Consider the following 11,770-nt stretch of genomic DNA (forward strand, 5'->3'; position numbering starts at 1 on the left):
ACAATCAAAAAAGAAAGATCGGAAACAGAGACGAGGACGGCCTGCTGTGCACACTGGCACCATCTTGTTTTTTCAATACAAAGTATATGAAATATGCTTTCTCCCCCTAATTTTTTTTATAGAGTGTTGATGACTATTTACCATTAATCCTGAGGTGCATTAAAGTTTCCCAGTGGACACCCATGTCCAACCACTGCACAAGATAAAGCTGTGCAGAGAAACAAGAAGCACATGAACTGATGCATTTCAGGTGATCATTAACAGTTTGCTTCTTGCCTTCAGATGATAACAAATTATCTTGTATGATCATTCAGAAAACATTATTCTGTGGGTCCTTTTCAGTTTATTTTTCTCCCTTGAACAAATATTTATCATAGTGTTTGTCCTCCATTTGCTGGTGGATACTAGATTAATATTTTACAATGTGTGACTTTTGAAAAAAGTTTGCCTCACTGCTAATATTTGATGTTTAATTTATTACATTTCAATTTTAGTTAATCTTTTTCCCTCCTTCTGCTTTTACTTCAGACAAGATGGAGAACTATATGTACAACAGTCCAACACTTCAACTTCAGGAGTTGAGGATTGTCAGGACTAACAAGTATCTGATCTAGAGATCAGCTGATCGCCCTGATGCCGGCCGGCTCGCTGGCCAGGCCCGCAGAAGTGCCCGCAGAAGTACCAGCTGAAATTTGGAGGAAAACACATCGGGGATGCAGAGGTCAAGGACAGAAGAGAAGAAAAAAGGTGACGGTGAGACAGCGGAGGCTCGAAGCGAGGAGGAGGTTTAAACCGTGTCTGCCGTCTATCGTGATGGGAAATGTGCGATCGTTGGCAAGTAAAATCGACGAGCTCTCAGCACTGGTACGGAGTCAGAGGGAATACCGAGAGTGTAGCCTGATGTGTTTCACCGAATCATGGCTGCACCAGGTCATTCCCGATGAGAATGCTTCCGTGGAAGGCTTCCACACTGTTCGGGCGGACAGGGACAGCATCGCTAGCGGTAAGCGTAAAGGAGGTGGGCTTGCTGTTTTAGTTAACAACCGGTGGTGTAACCCTGCCAACATAACAATCAAAGAAAGGATTTGTTGCCCGGACACTGAACTGTGTGCTGTTGGACTCAGGCCGTATTATTTACCCAGGGAATTCTCTCACGTCATCTTGGTGGCTGTTTATGTTCCCCCCTCTGCTAACCCCACAGCTGCATGTGACACTATCCACTCTGCCATAGCTCGGCTACAGACTCAGCACCCGAGTGCCTTTATTGTGATCTCGGGTGACTTCAACCATGTATCACTGGACAATACACTACCTGTCACGGTCCTGGGTCTCCTGACCCAGCGTTTTTAGTTCTTTGTGATTTTCGTATTATTGTACTTGTGTGTGATTTATTCTATGGCTTCTAGTTTTGATCCCTTGCCCTTCATGTCTCCCTGTGTGCCCCTCTGTGTATCTGTGAGCCCTCGTCTCTCCTTATGTTTTATTCCATGCTTCCCCTGCCCATTATGTCTAAGTTCTCCCCGTGCTCTCTCTTCCCCCTGTGTGCCCTCTATGTATTTATGAGCCCTCGCCCCCTTTCGTGTTTATTCCATGTCTCCCCTGCCTGTTACGTTGGTGTTCTACTCGTGCTCTCTCTCCTCCTGTACTTCCTGTTTCACCTCTCCCGTCAGTGTTCAGTTCACCCCGCCCTGTCTCGTTATGATTATCAGTGTCACCTGTGTTCCCCGTGTGTTCCCACTTCCCTCGTTAACCCTCTGTGTATTTCTGTCTGCGTCTCCCTCTGTTCAGTGTGACGTCGTCCCTCATGCCGTGTGTGGATCTCCCTGTGTCTCTCTAGTTTGTGGTTTCCCAGTTTAGTTCAGTTTGTATATTTGTTCTGCCAGCGAATAAAGCTGAGTTTTGAGTTCATTCCCTCGTGCCTGTGAGTCCTGCGTTTTGGGTCCTACTCCTGCCTGCCGCACGGCGATTCGTGACAGTACGACGTCACCAGATATGGACCCAGCAGCACTCAACCCACCAGAAGAACTGCGTCTGGACATAATCTACTCCGTGGAAAGACTCCTGCATCTGTGGCTCGAACATGAGGGGAAGGAATTTCGCCGTGCTGTGGAAACCAAACTACAGCGCTTGTTCTCTGGTCTTCCCTGGCTACTCAGTGCGCTCCACCCACTCGAACAGGATTTAATCCGCAACGAGCTCCACCTTCATCCCCCAGCTGCTACTACCCACCTGCCTGAAGGGCCGGATGTGGAGCCGCTCGGCCCGTCAGAGCCATCATCAAAAAAGAAACGGCATTCACGCCGCCGACGCGCCACCCCACAGCCGGACATTCGGCCTTCTAATTCACCTTCTGTGCTGCCAGAAGCTCCGTCGGCTCCCTCGCTGCTACTTCCAGCTCAGTTAGCTCCCTCGCCGCCACCCGCAGCTCAGTTAGCTCCCTCGCTGCTACTTCCAGCTCAGTTAGCTCCCTCGCCGCCACCCGCAGCTCAGTTAGCTCCCTCGCCGCCACCCGCAGCTCAGTTAGCTCCCTCGCCGCCACCCGCAGCTCAGTTAGCTCCCTCGCCGCCACCCGCAGCTCAGTCTCCTGTGTCCCCGCTAGCTCAGCCATTAACTCCACCACAAGCTCCATTTTCACCTCTACCATCGCTTCACTCATCAGTTCGGTCTGCCACTCAGTCGCCCTTAGCTCCATCATCCACACTACCACCTGTTTCTCTTCCACCACAACCGTCACTACACCCAGCCACTCAGGCTGCTACTCAGTCAGTCATTCAACCCATAGCCCTGCCATTAATATGCTCTGTAGCTGAGCCACTAGCCGCCCGACCCGCAGCCACTTCAGCCACTCCTCCACCCGTCACACCTCCACTACAACCATCACTGCAGTCTCTAGCGCAGTCACCTGCAGCTCTGCTTTCCCCAGTGCAGTCTCCAGTGTCCCCAGTGCAGTCTCCAGTGTCCCCAGTGCAGTCTCCTGCAGCCCTGCTGTCCCCAGTGCAGCCTCCTTTAGCACAGTCACCCACTCAACCACCAGCACCACAACCGTCACTACCTCTAGTTCATTCCCCTGTGAAGTCATTAACTCCACCACCTACTCCACTCTCACCACCACCGTTACTACAGACATCAGTTCAGTCCCCTGTGCAGTCATTTACTTCTCCACCGTTAGCAGCTCAGGTCCCCGTGTGTCCAGCAGCTCAGGTCCCCGTGTGTCCAGCAGCTCAGGTCCCCGTGTGTCCAGCAGCTCAGGTCCCCGTGTCTCCAGCAGCTCAGCTCCCGCTCTCACCCGTGTCTCCAGTAACTCAGTTAGCTGCCCAGCAGCCACTCTCCGCTCAGTCTCCTGTGTCGCCAGTTTTGCTCATTCACTCCATGCAGAGAGGTAACTGGATTTCTACTCAGGGTACTTTCCATGGTTTAGCCGCCGTTGGCACAGTTTGCCACTCCAGGGCTTCCCCAGAGGCTAGGTCTCAGTCACCAGCTGATTCTGGACCCCTGAAGTTTAAGCAGCCCCCTAAGAACTGCACCATGTTCGCATTGCCTGGGCAGAGTCAGTGCTCAGTGCAGCGCCAGTTGTCCTCATGTCGGCCGAAGGACTTCATGCCTGTTGGCGTTGTTTTGGTCTCCGCTGGAGGGTCCGAGGGGCCCGTCCAGCCTCCCGTCTCCGCTGGAGGGTCCGAGGGGCCCGTTCAGCCTCCCGTCTCCGCTGGAGGGTCCGAGGGGCCCGTTCAGCCTCCTGTCTCCGCTGGAGGGTCCGAGGGGCCCGTTCAGCCTCACGCCGCATCGGCTGGAGGGCCCGAGGAGCCTGTCCAGCCACCATCTGCAACCGCCTCGTCGTCGCCAGGTCCAGCTGCATCCGCGACCGCCTCGTCGTCGCCAGGTCCAGCTGCATCCGCGACCGCCTCGTCCTCGTCTGGCCCTGCCTCCGAGTCTTCGTCCTCGTCTGGCCCGGCCTCCGAGTCTTCGTCCTCGTCTGGCCCGGCCTCCGAGTCTTCGTCCTCGTCTGGCCCGGCCTCCGAGTCTTCGTCCTCGTCTGCTGCAGCCTCCTCAGGGCCTTCGTCTGCTGCAGCCTCGGCCTGTGCTTCGCCTGGTCCCGTCTCGACTGGTCCTGTGCCCACACTGGAGAGCCGCCGCCGCTGCCTTCCGCACGGCCGGCCCCCGGACCCTCTTCTCCTGGGTGGCCGCCGTCGCCTTCCGCGCGGTCGGCCCCCGGACCAGCGCTGTCATCGTCGCCGCCGCCTCCCGCGCGGTCGGCCTCCTGAACTGCTCCGTCGTCTCCTTCACCGCCGCCGTTGCCTTGCGCACGGCCGGCCTCCTGAACTGTTTCCACGTCGCCGCCGTTGCCTTGCGCACGGCCGGCCTCCTGAACTGTTTCCACGTCGCCGCCGTTGCCTTGCGCACGGCCGGCCTCCTGAACTGTTTCCACGTCGCCGCCGTTGCCTTGCGCACGGCCGGCCTCCTGAACTGTTTCCACGTCGCCGCCGTTGCCTTCCGCATGGTCGGCCCCCTGAACTGCTCTGTGTTTGAGTTATTTTCTTGGGCTCCGGTGTTTGCTGTGCTCTTCTTTTGTTTTCTGTTCCGAGCCCTCCGTCCTGGGCCCCCGCCGCCCGCCCTGGGTTGTTTTCTGTTTGGTTTTGTTTTTCTGTGTTTGGGCTGTCTGGAGCCAGCCCTTGAGGGGGGGGTACTGTCACGGTCCTGGGTCTCCTGACCCAGCGTTTTTAGTTCTTTGTGATTTTCGTATTATTGTACTTGTGTGTGATTTATTCTATGGCTTCTAGTTTTGATCCCTTGCCCTTCATGTCTCCCTGTGTGCCCCTCTGTGTATCTGTGAGCCCTCGTCTCTCCTTATGTTTTATTCCATGCTTCCCCTGCCCATTATGTCTAAGTTCTCCCCGTGCTCTCTCTTCCCCCTGTGTGCCCTCTATGTATTTATGAGCCCTCGCCCCCTTTCGTGTTTATTCCATGTCTCCCCTGCCTGTTACGTTGGTGTTCTACTCGTGCTCTCTCTCCTCCTGTACTTCCTGTTTCACCTCTCCCGTCAGTGTTCAGTTCACCCCGCCCTGTCTCGTTATGATTATCAGTGTCACCTGTGTTCCCCGTGTGTTCCCACTTCCCTCGTTAACCCTCTGTGTATTTCTGTCTGCGTCTCCCTCTGTTCAGTGTGACGTCGTCCCTCATGCCGTGTGTGGATCTCCCTGTGTCTCTCTAGTTTGTGGTTTCCCAGTTTAGTTCAGTTTGTATATTTGTTCTGCCAGCGAATAAAGCTGAGTTTTGAGTTCATTCCCTCGTGCCTGTGAGTCCTGCGTTTTGGGTCCTACTCCTGCCTGCCGCACGGCGATTCGTGACACTACCAACATTCAAACAATATGTGGACTGTCCCACCAGGGGAGAGAAAACTTTAGACTTACTGTATGCTAACGTCAAGGATGCATACAGCTCCTCCTCCCTCCCCCCACTTGGTAGGTCAGATCATAACCTGATTCACCTCACCCCCCGCTATGTGCCAATTGTGAGGAGGGAACCTGTGACCACCAGGACTGTTAGGAGGTGGTCAGAGGAGGCAATAGCGGAACTACAGGGCTGTTTCGAGGTGACCGACTGGGAAACACTCTGTGAGCCTCACGCCGAGGACATCAATGGGCTTACTGAGTGTATCACAGGCTACATAACTTTCTGCACCGACTCCATTGTTCCAGCTCAGACTGTTCATTGTTACCCAAATAACAAGCCGTGGGTGACTAAGGACATCAAAGCCCTCCTCAACAACAAGAAGAGGGCTTTCAGAGGGGGCAACAAAGAGGAGGTGAGGAAGGTCCAGGTGTTACTAAAGGACAAGATCAGAAAGGCTAAGGACAATTACAGGAGGAAGCTGGAGTGGAAACTCCAGCAGAACAGCATGAGAGAGGTGTGGAGGGGCATGAAGACCATCACTGGATTCAGGCCAACCAACAGCAGGGGAGCTGAGGGAGGTGAGAATAGAGCCGACGAGTTGAATCTGTTTTTCAATAGATTCGACACCACAGTGTCTGCTCCCACCCCCACAACCTCACCTGCAGTCAGCCTGGAATCCAGAGCCACACCACTGTGCCAGCCTCTCTCTTCACATGTTGCCTCCTGTGAGATTCCTGACACCCCTCCCCCACCCATCACCTTCACTCAATACCAGGTTGAGATGCAAATGAGGAGACTTCACTCAGGCAAGTCTGCTGGACCAGACGGAGTGAGTCCCCTTGTCCTCAAGGCCTGTGCCCCCCAGCTGTGTGGAGTCTTTCATAAACTGTTTATGCTGAGTCTGAGTCTGCAGAGGGTCCCGGTGATGTGGAAGACATCATGCCTCGTCCCTGTACCAAAGACGCCTCGTCCCAGTGGCCCCCAGGATTACAGGCCCGTGGCACTGACCTCCCACATCATGAAGACCCTGGAAAGGCTCATCCTGGACCAGCTGCGACCCATAGTAAGACCACATCTGGATCCCCTTCAGTTCGCTTATCAGCCTCGTCTTGGAACAGAGGACGCCATCATCTACCTGCTCAATCGTGTCTACACCCATCTGGACCAGCCGGCGAGCACTGTGAGGGTCATGTTTTTTGACTTTTCCAGTGCTTTCAACACCATCAGGCCGACCCTCCTGGGTGATAAGTTAGCAGCGATGCAGGTGGATGCTTCTCTGGTGTCCTGGATTGTTGATTACCTGACAGGAAGACCACAATATGTACGTCTCCCACAGTGTGTGTCTGACAAGGTGATTAGCAACACAGGGGCACCACAGGGGACTGTCCTCTCCCCCTTCCTCTTCACCCTCTACACCACAGACTTCAGCCACTGCACAGAGACCTGCCATCTTCAGAAGTTTTCTGATGACTCTGCGGTGGTTGGATGCATCAGCAGGGATGATGAGACAGAGTACCGGGCTGTGGTCGACTCCTTTGTCACGTGGTGTGAGCAGAATCATTTGCAGCTCAACGTGGCAAAGACCAAGGAACTGATCGTGGACTTCAGGAAGACCAGGAAACACTTGACCCCTGTTTCAATCCAGGGGGTCAGTGTTGACATTGTGGAGGACTATAAATACCTTGGAGTTCACATTGACAATAAACTGGACTGGGCTAAAAACACCACAGCACTTTACAGGAAGGGCCAGAGTCGTCTCTATTTTTTGAGGCGACTGAGGTCCTTCAACATCTGCCAGAAAATGCTGAGGATTTTCTATGAGTCTGTGGTGGCCAGTGCGATCCTCTATGCTGTTGCATGCTGGGGGAGCACGCTGAGGGTCGCAGATGCCAACAGACTTAATAAACTGATCCGTAAGGCCAGCAATGTTGTGGGGATGGAGCTGGACTCCCTCAAGGTGGTGTCGGAGAGGCGGATGCTGTCCAAGATAAAGACAATGTTGGATAACACCTCCCACCCACTCCATGACATGTTGGTCAGTCACAGGAGCTCGTTCAGTGAGAGACTGAGATTACCCATGATGCACCACTGAACGACACAGGAAATCATTCCTGCCTGTGGCCATCTCCCTGTACAACGCATCCACTTAACACACTGTTTGCTGCTACAACTACACATGTTTCTTTTCCAAATATTTATTTATAAGTGACTTATGTATGTATGTATGTATATATATGTATATATTGTACTATTCTTAGTTAGCGTATTGTCTGTCTTGTCTTAATGTTGGTTTAAAATGGAGCACTGTAACAAAAAATAATTTCCCCCAGGGATCAATAAAGTATTCTGATTCTGATTCTGATTCTGATCTCTGTCTTTTTTTGTGATATAAGCTCTTGTTTACAGATGTGGGAATGTCATGCGTGAAAGCTTTATTTAATGTTTTAGATAGTTACTGGATTGCTTTTGAAATGCCTTTGAAATTGTCTTGTTCTTTCAGGTCCATGCAAAATACAAACAACATCTTCACAATACAGCTGGAGGGTTTAAATGTCCCACAGGAAGCCACATATGCTATGTTTCTTTTTCTTTTTTCTCCTACTTGTTTCTAATTGTTGCAAATGTGGGCATTGCTGTTTTGGTTTTTGTTGACAAGAGTCTTCACCAGCCCATGTATATCCTTTTTTGTAATCTGTCCATTAATGATTTATTTGGAAACTCTATCATGATCCCTCGTTTGCTTGTAGACATGTCTGAGCGCCTCATCAGTTATTATGAATGTGTGGTCCAAGCTTTCACCACACAAATGTTTAGTACCACAGCTCACACAGTGCTTATGATAATGGCCTTTGACAGATATGTAGCCATCTGTAATCCTCTGTGTTATGCTGCAGTAATGACAAATAAGATGTTGATGAAGCTGACAGTTTCTGCCTGGGGGGTGGCCTTTGTTTTGGTTGGGATTCTGCTTGGTCTGACCTTGAGACCGGGCCGATGCAGAACTCTGATCAAAAGCCCCTATTGTGACAATGCTGCACTGTTTAACCTGTCCTGTGAGGATGTGTTCATTAACAATGTCTATGGCCTCACTTTCACTGTGCTTTTGTTCACAGGTTCTATCGGTAGCATGGTTCTTACCTATACTAAGATTACTGTGGTGTGTCTAACCACTAAGAACAAGTCCTTGAACAATAAAGCCTTGAAGACCTGCAGCACTCACCTGGTTGTATATCTGATTTTTTTGTTCAGTGGTATGTCCATAATCACTCTGCATCGCTTTCCTGAGTACTCAGGGAGCAGAAAAATTGTGGCTGTCCTGTATCACATCATCCCTGGAAGCCTCAATCCCATCATTTATGGTATGCAATCCAAAGAGATAAAAAAAAAATTGTATCAAAAGTTAAGTTAAAGAAGGTTTTGCCATTATATTAAAGACAATTTTCAGGGTTATTTGAACAGTTTAAAGTGACATATTATATATCATATGTCAGAATCTGCAGATTATACAGAACAAATAAAATGTTCACGTTTCTCCAACGTTGTCTTCCCAACAGTTTCACTGACATCTACACTGGATGGACAGGAAGCGTTCGCGATGTCTTCTCCGGCGCTGATAATTGGCGTCTGTCTTCTGTCAGTGACGTAAAAGACGGATTTAATGCGACGTGACCATCAAACAGCAGTCGCTTTCTAAAACAGATATGTATCGATTCAGCACCACATACGAAAGTGACCCAGGTCAGATTTGAAAATATCGGATTTGTGCCGTTCACACTGTCACACCATGATGGGATATGTGTCACAGAGGGTAAAAAAAATGGATTTGATGCGCTTTTGCCTGCAGTGTGAACGCAGCCTAAGTGCTACCAGTGAGAAGTGAAGCTTGAGCAGACAAACATTACTTCATTGCCCACAAATTTTATTCCCCAGATTGTTGACAGTTGTTGTTGTCTTCATTGTATGACATCATACATTGCTTAAGCTAAGTGTTTGCATGGTTGAGATAATGCCCATATAACACTGCAGCAGAGCGCATTCTGTGTAGGCATTGCCAGTTGTGAACTACCAGGAACAAGAAAGCGCAGACAATAGACAAAAGACAGAGTAGATACCTCTCATTTAAAACTGAAATCAAAACACGTTTTTCCTACCACAAACTTGATTGGCTTACTTACCATTTTGTTCTTTCATGATGATGGAGAACTACACCTACAACATCCTCACACTCCAGCTGGAAGGGTTGAATATTTCAGTAGAGTCCACATATGCTTTGTTTCTTCTCCTGCTGTTCTTCTACCTGTTTATAATAGTAGCAAATGGAGGGATTGTTGTTTTAGTTTTCATGGACAAGAACCTTCACCAGCCTATGTATATGCTTTTTTGCAACCTGCCTTTTAATGATATTCTTGGAAACTCTATCATGGTACCTCGATTGTTGATAGACATATTGAAGCCTCCATCTGAACGCTTTATCAGTTATTATGAATGTGTGGTGCAAGCTTTTACCACACATATGTTTGGTACCACGAGTCACACTGTGCTCATGATTATGGCCTTTGACAGATATGTGGCCATTTGTAATCCTCTGCGATATGCTTCCATAATGACCAACAAAATGGTGATCAAGCTGACGGTTTTTGCCTGGGGAGTGGCCTTTGTTTTGGTCGGGATTCTGCTTGGACTGACTGTACGACTGAGTCGATGCAGGACTTTGATTACAAACCCTTACTGTGACAATGCCTCTCTTTTTAAGCTTTCCTGTGAAAATGTGTTCATTAATAATGTCTATGGGCTCACCTTCACTGTGGTCCTGTTTACAGGTTCTATAGGCAGCATTGTTCTCACATATGCTAGTATAACAATTGTCTGTCTAACCAGTAAGAACAAGTCTTTGAACAGTAAAGCATTGAAGACCTGCAGCACCCACCTGGTTGTTTACTTGATTATGCTGTTGAGCGGAATGATTGTCATTATGTTGCATCGCTTTCCACAGTACTCAGATTACAGAAAACTTTGTTCCATTTTGTTTCACATCATCCCTGGAAGCCTCAACCCCATTATTTATGGTGTACAGTCCAAAGAGATGCAAAAATTATTTGCAAAGTTACTACAGAAGAAAACTGGGCCATTAAAATAAGTTTTATTTGCACATGCATTATTAATCGTGCAGGATGACACAAGATAACTAGAAAGTGCATTTTCTGAAGAAACTGCAGTGTGAATGCTTGAATCTGAATGTATGCATTGAAATGAAATAATTACTGAATTTAAGTTAAAAATTTTGAATGAGATAAAAAAAAAACCCCGAATTTAACCTGAAAACAAAAGTGCTGAACTGCTAAAAGCTGAAGGTTACACAGAAGAAGAAGTTGGAAAAAAGCTGAAAATGTTTTAATTGTAAATTAGAAAAACCTAAGAAATGAGAAAAGAACATTTAGAGTCAGAAAACATCTGAAAGAATATTAAAAGGTCATATTCTTTGAATCACTGAATGACTAAAATGTGATCCCTCCACTTGGACCCACACAGTTTAAAAAGTTTACATCTCTGAGCTTTGAAAGACAAGATGTTGGAAAAAGAACAACGATGGCGACGTTTTGAGGGTAAAATGATGGCTGTAACACTGTGGACACAGCAGCAGTTGAAAGAGAAGTGTTTAAGATGAATTTTGGCAGAGTGGCAGAGAGAGAGCTCGTTAAGCAGGCAGGTGTGAGCCTGGTTGCTATAGTGACCGCACCCAATGGCTCCATACACACGGACACAGACATGCACCTCACTTTTGCTGCTTAAAATGAACAGAAAAGTCAGGCCGAAACAAATCGTTCCCAAATGAAAAGTAAAAGTCGTATTGACAAAATTCTTTCACCGTGAGCGACAGCAGCTTCTAGTCTACCGAATTCTCAGTTTTCATGCCTGTGGAGTTTATTATATGGACGTGGTGACAGTGGAAAGACACCATGCTCTTCTGATTTTCAAACGAACCTTCTGAGCCATTTTAACATTAGAGTCTATGGAAGAGTTGGAGGGAGGAGGCTGTGCATTGGTGACATTTATGAAAGAACCATAACACCTAGTACAATAGTAAACACATTGGATGAAAGAGGACAGCCATGGCTACGTTTTGAGGGTAAAATCATACCTGTAGAGCAAACGCTGCGGACACAGCAGCAGTTTTAAAAAAGATTTTAAGATTATTTTTTTTGCTCCTCTCACTCTAGCAGTTGAGCTGCCTCACTCTAGCCCCAACATTCCGTCCCATACACACCCATTATAAACTCTGAAACGGGTGAAAAAACATCATGAAACTTAAACTGGAACTGAAGAAAAAGTATAATAGATATTGAAAAGATAAATGCAAGTTGAATAGTTGAATGTCTTGTCT

At 48.6% G+C, this 11,770-nt stretch overlaps 1 protein-coding gene and 1 pseudogene across 1 annotated transcript; both read left to right on the forward strand.

The window, feature by feature from the left end:
• Window positions 1–533: 533 nt before the first annotated feature.
• On the forward strand, window positions 534–8,820 carry LOC146700890 (olfactory receptor 4K2-like; annotated as a pseudogene).
• A 760-nt stretch (window positions 8,821–9,580) lies between these two features.
• LOC146700891 (olfactory receptor 8G17-like) lies at window positions 9,581–10,525 on the forward strand. Its single transcript, XM_085471445.1, has one exon. It carries the CDS (start codon window positions 9,581–9,583, stop codon window positions 10,523–10,525), a length of 945 nt encoding a protein of 314 aa, XP_085327571.1.
• The last annotated feature ends 1,245 nt before the right edge of the window (window positions 10,526–11,770 follow it).

The sequence above is a fragment of the Copadichromis virginalis genome, linkage group LG10 (genome assembly GCF_057382275.1).
Source record: "Copadichromis virginalis isolate Kocher_CV1m ecotype Utaka linkage group LG10, C_Virginalis_male_GT1.1, whole genome shotgun sequence".
Lineage (NCBI taxonomy): Eukaryota > Metazoa > Chordata > Actinopteri > Cichliformes > Cichlidae > Copadichromis > Copadichromis virginalis.